A 17,870-nucleotide genomic window follows, 5' to 3' on the forward strand; every position below is an offset into this window, starting at 1 on the left:
TGAGATACAACACCTCCTCCACTACCAGCTAAATCACTGAGATACAACACCTCCACCACCACCAGCTAAATCACTGAGATACAACACCTCCTCCACTACCAGCTAAATCACTGTAAGATACAACACCTCCTCCACTACCAGCTAAATCACTGTAAGATACAACACCTCCTCCACTACCAGCTAAATCACTGAGATACAACACCTCCTCCACCACCAGCTAAATCACTGAGATACTACACCTCCTCCACTACCAGCTAAATCACTGTAAGATACAACACCTCCTCCACTACCAGCTAAATCACTGTAAGATACAACACCTCCTCCACCACCAGCTAAATCACTGAGATACACCACCTCCTCCACTACCAGCTAAATCACTGTAAGATACAACACCTCCTCCACTACCAGCTAAATCACTGAGATACAGCACCTCCTCCACCACCAGCTAAATCACTGTAAGATACAACACCTCCTCCACTACCAGCTAAATCACTGAGATACAACACCTCCTCCACTACCAGCTAAATCACTGTAAGATACAACACCTCCTCCACTACCAGCTAAATCACTGTAAGATACAACACCTCCTCCACTACCAGCTAAATCACTGAGATACAACACCTCCTCCACTACCAGCTAAATCACTGAGATACAACACCTCCTCCACTACCAGCTAAATCACTGAGATACAACACCTCCTCCACTACCAGCTAAATCACTAAGATACAACACCTCCTCCACCACCAGCTAAATCACTGTAAGATACAACACCTCCTCCACTACCAGCTAAATCACTGTAATATACAACACCTCCTCCACTACCAGCTAAATCACTGAGATACAACACCTCCTCCACTACCAGCAAAATCACTGTAAGATACAACACCTCCTCCACCACCAGCTAAATCACTGAGATACAACACCTCCTCCACCACCAGCTAAATCACTGAGATACAACACCTCCTCCACTACCAGCTAAATCACTGAGATACAACACCTCCTCCACCACCAGCTAAATCACTGAGATACAACACCTCCTCCACTACCAGCTAAATCACTGTAAGATACAACACCTCCTCCACCACCAGCTAAATCACTGAGATACACCACCTCCTCCACTACCAGCTAAATCACTGTAAGATACAACACCTCCTCCACTACCAGCTAAATCACTGAGATACAACACCTCCTCCACTACCAGCTAAATCACTGTAAGATACAACACCTCCTCCACTACCAGCTAAATCACTGAGATACAACACCTCCTCCACTACCAGCTAAATCACTAAGATACAACACCTCCTCCACCACCAGCAAAATCACTGTAAGATACAACACCTCCTCCACTACCAGCTAAATCACTGTAAGATACAACACCTCCTCCACTACCAGCTAAATCACTGAGATACAACACCTCCTCCACTACCAGCTAAATCACTGAGATACAACACCTCCTCCACTACCAGCTAAATCACTGAGATACAACACCTCCTCCACTACCAGCTAAATCACTGAGATACAACACCTCCTCCACTACCAGCTAAATCACTGAGATACAACACCTCCTCCACTACCAGCTAAATCACTGAGATACAACACCTCCTCCACTACCAGCTAAATCACTGAGATACAACACCTCCTCCACCACCAGCTAAATCACTGAGATACAACACCTCCTCCACTACCAGCTAAATCACTGAGATACAACACCTCCTCCACTACCAACTAAATCACTGAGATACAACACCTCCTCCACCACCAGCTAAATCACTGAGATACAACACCTCCTCCACTACCAGCTAAATCACTGAGATACAACACCTCCTCCACTACCAGCTAAATCACTGTAAGATACAACACCTCCTCCACTACCAGCTAAATCACTGAGATACAACACCTCCTCCTCTACCAGCTAAATCACTGAGATACAACACCTCCTCCACTACCAGCTAAATCACTGAGATACAACACCTCCTCCACTACCAGCTAAATCACTGAGATACAACACCTCCTCCACTACCAGCTAAATCACTAAGATACAACACCTCCTCCACTACCAGCTAAATCACTAAGATACAACACCTCCTCCACTACCAGCTAAATCACTGATACAACACCTCCTCCACTACCAGCTAAATCACTAAGATACAACTCCTCCTCCACTACCAGCTACATCACTGAGATACAACACCTCCTCCACTACCAGCTAAATCACTGTAAGATACAACACCTCCTCCACCACCAGCTAAATCACTGTAAGATACAACACCTCCTCCACTACCAGCTAAATCACTGAGATACAACACCTCCTCCACTACCAGCTAAATCACTGTAAGATACAACACCTCCACCACCACCAGCTAAATCACTAAGATACAACACCTCCTCCACTACCAGCTAAATCACTGTAAGATACAACACCTCCTCCACTACCAGCTAAATCACTGAGATACAACACCTCCTCCACTACCAGCTAAATCACTGAGACACAACACCTCCTCCACTACCAGCTAAATCACTGAGATACAACACCTCCTCCACTACCAGCTAAATCACTGAGATACAACACCTCCTCCACTACCAGCTAAATCACTGTAAGATACAACACCTCCTCCACTACCAGCTAAATCACTGATACAACACCTCCTCCACTACCAGCTAAATCACTGAGATACAACACCTCCTCCACTACCAGCTAAATCACTGAGATACAACACCTCCTCCACTACCAGCTAAATCACTGTAAGATACAACACCTCCTCCACAACCAGCTAAATCACTGTAAGATACAACACCTCCTCCACTACCAGCTAAATCACTGAGATACAACACCTCCTCCACTACCAGCTAAATCACTGTAAGATACAACACCTCTACCACCACCAGCTAAATCACTAAGATACAACACCTCCTCCACTACCAGCTAAATCACTGTAAGATACAACACCTCCTCCACTACCAGCTAAATCACTGAGATACAACACCTCCTCCACTACCAGCTAAATCACTGAGATACAACACCTCCTCCACTACCAGCTAAATCACTGTAAGATACAACACCTCCTCCACTACCAGCTAAATCACTAAGATACAACACCTCCTCCACTACCAGCTAAATCACTGAGATACAACACCTCCTCCACTACCAGCTAAATCACTGAGATACAACACCTCCTCCACCACCAGCTAAATCACTGAGATACAACACCTCCTCCACTACCAGCTAAATCACTGAGATACAACACCTCCTCCACTACCAGCTAAATCACTGTAAGATACAACACCTCCTCCACCACCAGCTAAATCACTGTAAGATACAACACCTCCTCCACTACCAGCTAAATCACTGTAAGATACAACACCTCCTCCACTACCAGCTAAATCACTGAGATACAACACCTCCTCCACAACCAGCTAAATCACTGAGATACAACACCTCCTCCACCACCAGCTAAATCACTGAGATACAACACCTCCTCCACCACCAGCTAAATCACTAAGATACAACACCTCCTCCACTACCAGCTAAATCACTGAGATACAACACCTCCTCCACTACCAGCTAAATCACTGAGATACAACACCTCCTCCACTACCAGCTAAATCACTGTAAGACACAACACCTCCTCCACTACCAGCTAAATCACTGTAAGACACAACACCTCCTCCACTACCAGCTAAATCACTGTAAGATACAACACCTCCTCCACCACCAGCTATATCAATGTAAGATACAACACCTCCTCCACCACCAGCTATATCAATGTAAGATACAACACCTCCTCCACTACCAGCTAAATCACTGTAAGATACAACACCTCCTCCACTACCAGCTAAATCACTGTAAGATACAACACCTCCTCCACTACCAGCTAAATCACTGTAAGATACAACACCTCCTCCACTACCAGCTAAATCACTAAGATACAACACCTCCTCCACCACCAGCTAAATCACTAAGATACAACACCTCCTCCACTACCAGCTAAATCACTAAGATACAACACCTCCTCCACTACCAGCTAAATCACTGAGATACAACACCTCCTCCACTACCAGCTAAATCACTGAGATACAACACCTCCTCCACTACCAGCTAAATCACTGAGATACAACACCTCCTCCACTACCAGCTAAATCACTAAGATACAACTCCTCCTCCACTACCAGCTAAATCACTGTAAGATACAACACCTCCTCCACTACCAGCTAAATCACTGAGATACAACACCTCCTCCACCACCAGCTAAATCACTGAGATACAACACCTCCTCCACTACCAGCTAAATCACTGTAAGATACAACACCTCCTCCACTACCAGCTAAATCACTGAGATACAACACCTCCTCCACCACCAGCTAAATCACTGAGATACAACACCTCCTCCACTACCAGCTAAATCACTGAGATACAACACCTCCTCCACTACCAGCTAAATCACTAAGATACAACACCTCCTCCACCACCAGCTAAATCACTAAGATACAACACCTCCTCCACTACCAGCTAAATCACTGTAAGATACAACACCACCTCCACTACCAGCTAAATCACTAAGATACAACACCTCCTCCACTACCAGCTAAATCACTGAGATACAACACCTCCTCCACTACCAGCTAAATCACTGAGATACAACACCTCCTCCACTACCAGCTAAATCACTGTAAGATACAACACCTCCTCCACTACCAGCTAAATCACTAAGATACAACACCTCCTCCACTACCAGCTAAATCACTGAGATACAACACCTCCTCCACTACCAGCTAAATCACTGAGATACAACACCTCCTCCACTACCAGCTAAATCACTGAGATACAACACCTCCTCCACTACCAGCTAAATCACTAAGATACAACACCTCCTCCACTACCAGCTAAATCACTGTAAGATACAACACCTCCTCCACTACCAGCTAAATCACTGAGATACAACACCTCCTCCACTACCAGCTAAATCACTGAGATACAACACCTCCTCCACTACCAGCTAAATCACTAAGATACAACACCTCCTCCACTACCAGCTAAATCACTGTAAGATACAACACCTCCTCCACTACCAGCTAAATCACTAAGATACAACACCTCCTCCACCACCAGCTAAATCACTAAGATACAACACCTCCTCCACTACCAGCTAAATCACTGTAAGATACAACACCTCCTCCACTACCAGCTAAATCACTGAGATACAACACCTCCTCCACCACCAGCTAAATCACTGAGATACAACACCTCCTCCACTACCAGCTAAATCACTGAGATACAACACCTCCTCCACTACCAGCTAAATCACTGAGATACAACACCTCCTCCACTACCAGCTAAATCACTGAGATACAACACCTCCTCCACCACCAGCTAAATCACTGAGATACAACACCTCCTCCACTACCAGCTAAATCACTGAGATACAACACCTCCTCCACTACCAGCTAAATCACTGTAAGATACAACACCTCCTCCACTACCAGCTAAATCACTGTAAGATACAACACCTCCTCCACTACCAGCTAAATCACTGTAAGATACAACACCTCCTCCACTACCAGCTAAATCACTGTAAGATACAACACCTCCTCCACTACCAGCTAAATCACTAAGATACAACACCTCCTCCACTACCAGCTAAATCACTGAGATACAACACCTCCTCCACTACCAGCTAAATCACTGTACGATACAACACCTCCTCCACTACCAGCTAAATCACTGTAAGATACAACACCTCCTCCACTACCAGCTAAATCACTGAGATACAACACCTCCTCCACTACCAACTAAATCACTGAGATACAACACCTCCTCCACCACCAGCTAAATCACTGAGATACAACACCTCCTCCACCACCAGCTAAATCACTGTAAGATACAACACCTCCTCCACTACCAGCTAAATCACTGTAAGATACAACACCTCCTCCACTACCAGCTAAATCACTGAGATACAACATCTCCTCCACTACCAGCTAAATCACTGAGATACAACACCTCCTCCACTACCAGCTAAATCACTAAGATACAACACCTCCTCCACTACCAGCTAAATCACTAAGATACAACACCTCCTCCACTACCAGCTAAATCACTGTAAGATACAACACCTCCTCCACTACCAGCTAAATCACTGAGATACAACACCTCCTCCACTACCAGCTAAATCACTGAGATACAACACCTCCTCCACTACCAGCTAAATCACTGAGATACAACACCTCCTCCACTACCAGCTAAATCACTGAGATACAACACCTCCTCCACTACCAGCTAAATCACTGTAAGATACAACACCTCCTCCACTACCAGCTAAATCACTGTAAGATACAACACCTCCTCCACTACCAGCTAAATCACTGTAAGATACAACACCTCCTCCACTACCAGCTAAATCACTGTAAGATACAACACCTCCTCCACTACCAGCTAAATCACTGAGATAGAACACCTCCTCCACCACCAGCTAAATCACTGTAAGATACAACACCTCCTCCACCACCAGCTAAATCACTGTAAGATACAACACCTCCTCCACTACCAGCTAAATCACTGAGATACAACACCTCCTCCACCACCAGCTAAATCACTGAGATACAACACCTCCTCCACCACCAGCTAAATCACTAAGATACAACACCTCCTCCACTACCAGCTAAATCACTGAGATACAACACCTCCTCCACTACCAGCTAAATCACTAAGATACAACACCTCCTCCACCACCAGCTAAATCACTGAGATAGAACACCTCCTCCACTACCAGCTAAATCACTAAGATACAACACCTCCTCCACTACCAGCTAAATCACTGAGATACAACACCTCCTCCACCACCAGCAAAATCACTGTAAGATACAACACCTCCTCCACTACCAGCTAAATCACTAAGATACAACACCTCCTCCACTACCAGCTAAATCACTGAGATACTACACCTCCTCCACTACCAGCTAAATCACTGAGATACTACACCTCCTCCACTACCAGCTAAATCACTGTAAGATACAACACCTCCTCCACTACCAGCTAAATCACTGAGATACAACACCTCCTCCACTACCAGCTAAATCACTGAGATACAACACCTCCTCCACCACCAGCTAAATCACTAAGATACAACACCTCCTCCACTACCAGCTAAATCACTAAGATACAACACCTCCTCCACTACCAGCTAAATCACTGAGATACAACACCTCCTCCACTACCAGCTAAATCACTGTAAGATACAACACCTCCTCCACTACCAGCTAAATCACTGTAAGATACAACACCTCCTCCACTACCAGCTAAATCACTGTAAGATACAACACCTCCTCCACTACCAGCTAAATCACTGTAAGATACAACACCTCCTCCACTACCAGCTAAATCACTAAGATACAACACCTCCTCCACCACCAGCTAAATCACTGTAAGATACAACACCTCCTCCACTACCAGCTAAATCACTGAGATACAACACCTCCTCCACCACCAGCTAAATCACTGTAAGATACAACACCTCCTCCACCACCAGCTAAATCACTGTAAGATACAACACCTCCTCCACTACCAGCTAAATCACTGAGATACAACACCTCCTCCACTACCAGCTAAATCACTGAGATACAACACCTCCTCCACTACCAGCTAAATCACTGTAAGATACAACACCTCCTCCACTACCAGCTAAATCACTGAGATACAACACCTCCTCCACTACCAGCTAAATCACTGAGATACAACACCTCCTCCACTACCAGCTAAATCACTGAGATACAACACCTCCTCCACTACCAGCTAAATCACTGAGACACAACACCTCCTCCACTACCAGCTAAATCACTGTAAGATACAACACCTCCTCCACTACCAGCTAAATCACTGAGATACAACACCTCCTCCACTACCAGCTAAATCACTGAGATACAACACCTCCTCCACTACCAGCTAAATCACTGAGATAGAACACCTCCTCCACTACCAGCTAAATCACTGTAAGATACAACACCTCCTCCACTACCAGCTAAATCACTAAGATACAACACCTCCTCCACTACCAGCTAAATCACTGAGATACAACACCTCCTCCACCACCAGCTAAATCACTGAGATACAACACCTCCTCCACTACCAGCTAAATCACTGTAAGATACAACACCTCCTCCACTACCAGCTAAATCACTGTAAGATACAACACCTCCTCCACTACCAGCTAAATCACTAAGATACAACACCACCTCCACTACCAGCTAAATCACTGTAAGATACAACACCTCCTCCACTACCAGCTAAATCACTGTAAGATACAACACCTCCTCCACTACCAGCTAAATCACTGAGATACAACACCTCCTCCACTACCAGCTAAATCACTAAGATACAACACCTCCTCCACTTGGAGGGCTTTACGGATCCACCTGTACCCGAATACCCGAAACCTGATCTGGGACCCAGAATTCTAGATAATGTCACGGGTCTAGATCGAATCGGATTGTCACGAGTCTCTTGTCCGGAAGGGCCCCCATACAGGTCTGAACGCGAGAGCGATGTTATCATTTATGCCTCTGCTCCTCTTTTGCTTTTCATGGGTGGCGCGTGTACCGGCCGCTGGTTTGTTGTTGTTAGTCAATCACAAGTCATCAAAGCAGCAATAGGCTACAGCCGTAGATCCTCTCTGTATGTGGCAGAACGTTAGAGATGTCTAATCAATGGAAGATGGAATTTAAAATGACGGAATTAAAAGTTAAAGGAGATGTTTAGGCTACAATGACCAAGAGTCAACAGGTAGGCTGCTACTTCATATTCTGAATGCAGTTGTTGTTATTTGTAACTGTAGGATTAGGAAGCCCACTGCACTGTGGCCTCAATTAGCCTAGCTAGCTAGCTAACCTCAATTAGCCTAGCTAGCTAGCTAACCTCAATTAGCCTAGCTAGCTAGCCAACCTCAATTAGCCTAGCTAGCTAACTAACCTCAATTAGCCTAGCTAGCTAGCTAACCTTAGCTAGCTTAAGTAGCTTCTCCCAGTTTGATGTATTCAAGACGGGTACTACATAATCTTATTGGATGATAAATAACGTAGCTATGGCAGCTATTAGTCTACTATAGCGCGATTCAGCTTGTTGGTTGGTTTCTAAACCTATCCCTACACCGTAGACACGTGTACCGGAGGCAGCAGCTCAGACCACTAGGCCATCCTGGAACATTCTGGAACACCCTTTCTTATTTTCTGATCTCCCTTTCTCTCAATTCCCTTCCTTCTCTGTCTCTCCTCCTCTCAATTCCCTTCCTTCTCTGTCTCTCCTCCTCTCAATTCCCTTCCTTCTCTGTCTCTCCTCCTCTCAATTCCCTTCCTTCTCTGTCTCTCCTCCGCTCAATTCCCTTCCTTCTCTGTCTCTCCTCCGCTCAATTCCCTTCCTTCTCTGTCTCTCCTCCTCTCAATTCCCTTCCTTCTCTGTCTCTCCTCCTCTCAATTCCCTTCCTTCTCTGTCTCTCCTCCTCTCAATTCCCTTCTCTGTCTCTCCTCCTCTCAATTCCCTTCCTTCTCTGTCTCTCCTCCGCTCAATTCCCTTCCTTCTCTGTCTCTCCTCCTCTCAATTCCCTTCCTTCTCTGTCTCTCCTCCTCTCAATTCCCTTCTCTGTCTCTCCTCCGCTCAATTCCCTTCCTTCTCTGTCTCTTCTCCTCTCAATTCCCTTCCTTCTCTGTCTCATTGAATTGCCATATGATAATCAGTGTGAAACAGATAAACCAGAGTTGTTTAAAACCAAGATATCCATTTAAAGAGGTCCTACTACTGTCAAATGGTCAAACCCAAGATGTTATAAACCTAAAGATGTCCTACTCTACTCCCCTCAGGTTCAGCAGGGCAGGACAGGGAATGAGAAGGAAGTGAGTTTACCCATCCACACGTCCAAACCTGACTTCCCCACTCCAGCCAGTCTCTACAAGTCATCCATGAACATGAACACTACCAGGTAAGAGCTGTACACAGGTCCTCAGATGAATAAGAGCTGTAAGGTTAGCCTAGGACAGGTAGAGACAGACGGTGAGGTTAGCCTAGGACTGGTACCGACAGACGGTGAGGTTATCCTAGGACAGGTAGAGACAGACGGTGAGGTTAGCCTAGGTCCGGTAGAGACAGATGGTAAGGTTAGCCTAGGACAGGTAGAGACAGACGGTAAGGTTAGCCTAGGACAGGTAGAGACAGACGGTAAGGTTAGCCTAGGACAGGTAGAGACAGACGGTAAGGTTAGCCTAGGACAGGTAGAGACAGACGGTAAGGTTAGCCTAGGACAGGTAGAGACAGACGGTAAGGTTAGCCTAGGACAGGTAGAGACAGACGGTGAGGTTAGCCTAGGACAGGTAGAGACAGACGGTGAGGTTAGCCTAGGACAGGTAGAGACAGACGGTGAGGTTAGCCTAGGACAGGTAGAGACAGACGGTGAGGTTAGCCTAGGACAGGTAGAGACAGACGGTGAGGTTAGCCTAGGACAGGTAGAAACAGACGGTGAGGTTAGCCTAGGACAGGTAGAGACAGACGGTGAGGTTAGCCTAGGACAGGTAGAGACAGACGGTGAGGTTAGCCTAGGACAGGTAGAGACAGACGGTGAGGTTAGCCTAGGACAGGTAGAAACATGAGAGAGACTCATGTATTAGCTCTGGTAGAGGATTTGGCAAAACACGGTCTGGCAGTGGACACACAGACACACAGACTGACAGGCAGACACACAGACTGACAGGCAGACACACAGACTGACAGGCAGACACACAGACTGACAGGCAGACACACAGACTGACAGGCAGACACACAGACTGACAGGCAGACACACAGACTGACAGACGGACAGGCAGACAGACACAAGCTTGCTTCCTTTTTTGTTCTCCTCTCACTGTACACCTGAATGAGTTCCTCTGAGTGTGTGAGGGGAGGTCTAACTGTTTCCTCCTCTCCCTCCCCCTCCTCCCTCTGATGGTAGGATCTCCCCCCCACAGTGGACTGCTCCCCCCGTCCAGGACATGTCCTACTATACGTGAGTGGGATGGGGCTTGTTCACACAACACACTGATACATCCATGTACAGTAGTGTGTCTTTTCCAGATGCTATTTAAAAAAACAAATTAATTTTCAGTTCCCTCAGCCGATAAACTAGTAACAAACGTCGTAGTTGCATCAGGTCGTTAGGGCACAACGTGGTAGCCAGCAATTGTTACCACGGCAACGTTAAGTTCAACGGGAGTCATCACCTTGGCAACAGTAAACACATTTAAATGCAACACATGTATGCACATTGATGACTCACGTGTGTGTGTGTGTGTGTGTGTGTGTGTGTGTGTGTGTGTGTGTGTGTGTGTGTGTGTGTGTGTGTGTGTGTGTGGTGATAGCCATGTTATAGACATGTAATAACAGATTCTACATCATGTGTATTAGTACTGCTGTGTGTTGTCCTTTCTGATTTTAGTGTCCTGTTACTGAGCTGTGGTGTGGGGGTTAGGTACCCCGATCTCTGCTGTGGTGTGGGGGTTAGGTACCCCGATCTCTGCTGTGCTGTGGGGGTTAGGTACCCCGATCTCTGCTGTGCTGTGGGGGTTAGGTACCCCGATCTCTGCTGTGGGGGTTAGGTACCCCGATCTCTGCTGTGGGGGTTAGGTACCCCGATCTCTGCTGTGCTGTGGGGGTTAGGTACCCCGATCTCTGCTGTGCTGTGGGGGTTAGGTACCCCGATCTCTGCTGTGGTGTGGGGGTTAGGTACCCCGATCTCTGCTGTGGTGTGGGGGTTAGGTACCCCGATCTCTGCTGTGGTGTGGGGGTTAGGTACCCCGATCTCTGCTGTGCTGTGGGGGTTAGGTACCCCGATCTCTGCTGTGCTGTGGGGGTTAGGTACCCCGATCTCTGCTGTGGGGGTTAGGTACCCCGATCTCTGCTGTGGGGGTTAGGTACCCCGATCTCTGCTGTGCTGTGGGGGTTAGGTACCCCGATCTCTGCTGTGCTGTGGGGGTTAGGTACCCCGATCTCTGCTGTGGTGTGGGGGTTAGGTACCCCGATCTCTGCTGTGGTGTGGGGGTTAGGTACCCCGATCTCTGCTGTGGTGTGGGGGTTAGGTACCCCGATCTCTGCTGTGGTGTGGTGGTTAGGTACCCCGATCTCTGCTGTGGTGTGGTGGTTAGGTACCCCGATCTCTGCTGTGGTGTGGTGGTTAGGTACCCCGATCTCTGCTGTGGTGTGGGGGTTAGGTACCCCGATCTCTGCTGTGGTGTGGTGGTTAGGTACCCCGATCTCTGCTGTGGTGTGGTGGTTAGGTACCCCGATCTCTGCTGTGGTGTGGTGGTTAGGTACCCCGATCTCTGCTGTGGTGTGGTGGTTAGGTACCCCGATCTCTGCTGTGGTGTGGGGGTTAGGTACCCCGATCTCTGCTGTGGTGTGGGGGTTAGGTACCCCGATCTCTGCTGTGGTGTGGGGGTTAGGTACCCCGATCTCTGCTGTGGTGTGGGGGTTAGGTACCCCGATCTCTGCTGTGGTGTGGGGGTTAGGTACCCCGATCTCTGCTGTGGTGTGGGGGTTAGGTACCCCGATCTCTGCTGTGGTGTGGGGGTTAGGTACCCCGATCTCTGCTGTGGTGTGGGGGTTAGGTACCCCGATCTCTGCTGTGGTGTGGGGGTTAGGTACCCCGATCTCTGCTGTGGTGTGGGGGTTAGGTACCCCGATCTCTGCTGTGGTGTGGGGGTTAGGTACCCCGATCTCTGCTGTGGTGTGGGGGTTAGGTACCCCGATCTCTGCTGTGGTGTGGGGGTTAGGTACCCCGATCTCTGCTGTGGTGTGGGGGTTAGGTACCCCGATCTCTGCTGTGGTGTGGTGGTTAGGTACCCCGATCTCTGCTGTGGTGTGGGGGTTAGGTAGCCCGATCTCTGCTGTGGGGGTTAGGTAGCCCGATCTCTGCTGTGGGGGTTAGGTAGCCCGATCTCTGCTGTGGGGGTTAGGTAGCCCGATCTCTGCTGTGGGGGTTAGGTACCCCGATCTCTGCTGTGGTGTGGGGGTTAGGTACCCCGATCTCTGCTGTGGTGTGGGGGTTAGGTACCCCGATCTCTGCTGTGGTGTGGGGGTTAGGTACCCCGATCTCTGCTGTGGTGTGGGGGTTAGGTACCCCGATCTCTGCTGTGGTGTGGGGGTTAGGTACCCCGATCTCTGCTGTGGTGTGGGGGTTAGGTACCCCGATCTCTGCTGTGGTGTGGGGGTTGGGTACCCCGATCTCTGCTGTGGTGTGGGGGTTGGGTACCCCGATCTCTGCTGTGGTGTGGGGGTTGGGTACCCCGATCTCTGCTGTGGTGTGGTGGTTAGGTACCCCGATCTCTGCTGTGGTGTGGGGGTTAGGTACCCCGATCTCTGCTGTGGTGTGGGGGTTAGGTACCCCGATCTCTGCTGTGGTGTGGTGGTTAGGTACCCCGATCTCTGCTGTGGTGTGGTGGTTAGGTACCCCGATCTCTGCTGTGGTGTGGTGGTTAGGTACCCCGATCTCTGCTGTGGTGTGGGGGTTAGGTACCCCGATCTCTGCTGTGGTGTGGGGGTTAGGTACCCCGATCTCTGCTGTGGTGTGGGGGTTAGGTACCCCGATCTCTGCTGTGGTGTGGGGGTTAGGTACCCCGATCTCTGCTGTGGTGTGGGGGTTAGGTACCCCGATCTCTGCTGTGGGGGTTAGGTACCCCGATCTCTGCTGTGGGGGTTAGGTACCCCGATCTCTGCTGTGGGGGTTAGGTACCCCGATCTCTGCTGTGGGGGTTAGGTACCCCGATCTCTGCTGTGGGGGTTAGGTACCCCGATCTCTGCTGTGGTGTGGGGGTTAGGTACCCCGATCTCTGCTGTGGTGTGGGGGTTAGGTACCCCGATCTCTGCTGTGGTGTGGGGGTTAGGTACCCCGATCTCTGCTGTGGTGTGGGGGTTAGGTACCCCGATCTCTGCTGTGGTGTGGGGGTTAGGTACCCCGATCTCTGCTGTGGTGTGGGGGTTAGGTACCCCGATCTCTGCTGTGGTGTGGGGGTTAGGTACCCCGATCTCTGCTGTGGTGTGGGGGTTAGGTACCCCGATCTGTGGTGTGGGGGTTAGGTACCCCGATCTCTGCTGTGGTGTGGGGGTTAGGTACCCCGATCTCTGCTGTGGTGTGGGGGTTAGGTACCCCGATCTCTGTTGTGGTGTGGGGGTTAGGTACCCCGATCTCTGCATGTGGCTGTGTATTAGTTGGTAGAGAGTATAGACGGTGAACTCAGCTTTAATGACCGAGTAGACGGCAGGTAGTCTAGTGGTTAAGAGCATTGGGCGCCGTAACCGAAAGGTTGCTTGTTCGAATCCCAGAGCCAACGAGGTGAAACATCTCGTGTGCCCTTGAGCAAGGCACTTAGCCGTGACAGCTCCTGTAAGTTGTTGTGGAGAAGATGGTCTGCTAAATGACTCGCGTTGTACGGTGTGTTTGTGTTCAGGAAGACCAGCGGTACAATCGACGTGATTGGAGGAGGGACTGCTACCATCAGCAGAGTGGAGGGACGACGAAGACACAACCTGGAGGGAAATAACATCCAGGTACACACACACACACACACACACACACACACACACACACACACACACACACACACACACACACACACACCTGGAGAGAAACAACATCCTGGTACACACACACACACACACACCTGGAGAGAAACAACATCCTGGTACACACACACACACACACACCTGGAGAGAAACAACATCCTGGTACACACACACACACACACACCTGGAGAGAAATAACATCCAGGTACACACACACACACACACACACACACCTGGAGAGAAATATCATCCAGGTACACACACACACACACACACACACACACACACACACACACACACACACACACACACACACACACACACACACACACACACACACACACACACAACTCAATATTAGGAAGTTGGTCTTAATGTTTTGTAAACTCAGTGTATATTATGAGAGCTAAACAGAAAAAAATATATATTATTAATTTAAATAAAATAATGAGCCATACATTGACACATCGAGTCCAAAACATCAATTAAAAAATAAATGAATATCTAGGTAGTTTTAAATCTTCCAGGAACGCATCTTTAATTTCTTGAGGAAAACAGTCCTGCTGTTATGAAAACCTTATGTTGACACCCGGAGTCACATTCGTTTATTTTGAAAGCTATAGCACACCGTCTTTCTATAAAGTAGGTTTTTAAAGGACCTTTTAGTCTGGTGTCGTAGTAATACTGGTGTCGGGACAACACTACACTAACACATGAAAGGACATATAGAGGTCAATGTAACCATTCCATTGGCTGTTGAATCACATACCCGGTGGTGATTGGCTGTTTCTTCGTTGTCTAGGTGATTTCGGAACACTCGTCGTCGGACGCTGAGCCAAACCCCAACAAGATGCCCCCCTTCTTCCCCCCTGGCCCCCTCCCCCCTAACATCCCTCCTCCTCCATTCCTCCCCCCTCCTCCCAACGTCAGCCAGGCTCCACCTCTCATCCCCCCACCAAGTAAGTCTACACCTCTCTCACTTTGTCATTCTTTCTCTCCCCCCATCTCTCTCTGTCTCTCCGTCTCTCTCTCTGTCTCTCTGTCTCTCTCCCTGTCTCTCTCTCCTGCTTTCTGTCTCTTTCCCTCTAACTTTCTCTCCCACATTCTCTGTCAGGCTCTAACTTTCTCTCCCTTTTATATATTTGTATATTCACCCTGTTTAACTTTCCCACAGAGAGGAATTTGCTAACAATTGTTTTTATTTGGTAGGAATACCTATGAATGTCCCTCCTCCTGGTAAGAACAATATTCCCAACTACACTCACTAATACTACACAAAATACACAATGACATTCATGATGTGGGAAAGACTGAAGAGTTCCACATATTAGAATACTATATGGGTTTTATCTGTCTTAATGTACCCAGTTAGAATGTGTCAGTGTGGTGATGTCATAATGTGGAATAGACTCAACAGTTAGAATGTGTCAGTGTGGTGATGTCATAATGCGGTATAGACTCAACAGTTAGAATGTGTCAGTGTGGTGATGTCATAATGTGGAATAGACTCAACAGTTAGAATGTGTCAGTGTGGTGATGTCATAATGTGGTATAGACTCAACAGTTAGAATGTGTCAGTGTGGTGATGTCATAATGTGGAATAGACTCAACAGTTAGAATGTGTCAGTGTGGTGATGTCATAGTCATAATGTGGTATAGACTCAACAGTTAGAATGTGTCAGTGTGGTGATGTCATAATGTGGAATAGACTCAACAGTTAGAATGTGTCAGTGTGGTGATGTCATAGTCATAATGTGGTATAGACTCAACAGTTAGAATGTGTCAGTGTGGTGATGTCATAATGTGGAATAGACTCAACAGTTAGAATGTGTCAGTGTGGTGATGTCATAGTCATAATGTGGTATAGACTCAACAGTTAGAATGTGTCAGTGTGGTGATGTCATAATGTGGAATAGACTCAACAGTTAGAATGTGTCAGTGTGGTGATGTCATAGTCATAATGTGGTATAGACTCAACAGTTAGAATGTATCAGTGTGGTGATATAATGTGGTATAGACTCAACAGTTAGAGTGTGTGTGTTAATAGTAACACTGTGTGTGCAGGTTTCCCTCCTCCCAGCGGCCCCCCTCCGTCTCTCATCCCCACCTTGGACAGGTAAGACACCTCCACCTTGTAGACCTGGATAGATTGAGCCCTAGCCTCTCTCCTCCTATGTACGTGTAGAGATCTAAGGCAGCGTTTACACAGGCAGCCCAATTCTGATCTGTTAAACCAATTATTTACAAAAGCGCTGATCTGTTTAAATAGCGTTAGCATATTTGACTGGATGTCTATGGGTATCTGTTAGCATGCTAGTAGATACCCATCGACTTCCATTCAACACGCTAACGCTATTTAAACATTGGCTCATGAATACTACTTTAAACTTCCTTCATACTGGACACATAAACATGGTGTCCACGAGTCCACCTGACTCTGGGGAAGTAGATAAAGAGCATCATCGCCAAAATCCTGAAATATCCATTTAATGTGATTGATTGGATCAATATGTAAATAGCATCTAAAGTATTGGATAAAATGATAATGACGACTTTGATATATTGAACGTTTTTTTGTTTATTTTTTTATAGCAGTGGGCATCCAGGTGGATATGATGTCCGTCCCGTTCCACCATACCCCTTCCCCACAGGTAGAGGGCGACAACACACACTATCACTTTCAATCAATATTATATTATAGGAGTCTGTCCAAAATGGATCCCTATTCCCTATGTAGTATGCTACCGTTGACTAAGGTGCCATTTCCAATGTAGCCTCACTCTCAATCACTTTCAATTAATAATAAGTTATTATTATATTACATGGTATTAAATCAATCCACGGGCCTCATTTAGCAACATATATAGGATGAGTCCCGATGGGCCCCAATCTGGCCTATATAATGCACTTCTTTTAAGCAGGGCCAATAGGGCTGTGGTCAACAGTAGTGGCCTATATAGGGAATAGGGTTCCAGTTGGGAAGCACCCATTTATGAAATTGATCCAAAGTTTGATTGATATTAGGGCCGGTACGATACCAGTATCGCTATACTCTTTAGTATCGTGGCAAGGAAACAAAACACGAAGCAGATTGGCTCAATATGTAATACCTTCTTTAGGAAAACAGCCCTGATGTTGGAAACAAACATCATTATGATGGAAACAAACATCATTATGATGGAAAACAGCCCTGATGTTGGAAACAAACATCATTATGATGGAAACAAACATCATTATGATGGAAAACAGCCCTGATGTTGGAAACAAACATCATTATGTTGGAAACAAACATCATTATGAT

At 47.4% G+C, this 17,870-nt stretch overlaps 1 protein-coding gene across 3 annotated transcripts in view; it reads left to right on the forward strand.

Moving 5' to 3' along the window:
- The window catches only part of LOC129842598 (pre-mRNA 3'-end-processing factor FIP1-like), a 49,785-nt gene that overhangs the window by 18,957 nt on the left and 12,958 nt on the right, over positions 1-17,870 (forward strand). For all 3 annotated transcript variants that reach the window (XM_055911224.1, XM_055911225.1, XM_055911226.1), the window contains exons 8-14: positions 9,844-9,962; positions 10,965-11,018; positions 14,455-14,554; positions 15,372-15,528; positions 15,779-15,805; positions 16,634-16,685; positions 17,162-17,220. In XM_055911224.1, the coding sequence (XP_055767199.1) occupies positions 9,844-9,962; positions 10,965-11,018; positions 14,455-14,554; positions 15,372-15,528; positions 15,779-15,805; positions 16,634-16,685; positions 17,162-17,220 (568 nt within the window). The remainder of the gene's footprint in view (positions 1-9,843; positions 9,963-10,964; positions 11,019-14,454; positions 14,555-15,371; positions 15,529-15,778; positions 15,806-16,633; positions 16,686-17,161; positions 17,221-17,870) is intronic.

Source organism: Salvelinus fontinalis, unplaced genomic scaffold, assembly GCF_029448725.1.
Source record: "Salvelinus fontinalis isolate EN_2023a unplaced genomic scaffold, ASM2944872v1 scaffold_0056, whole genome shotgun sequence".
Lineage (NCBI taxonomy): Eukaryota > Metazoa > Chordata > Actinopteri > Salmoniformes > Salmonidae > Salvelinus > Salvelinus fontinalis.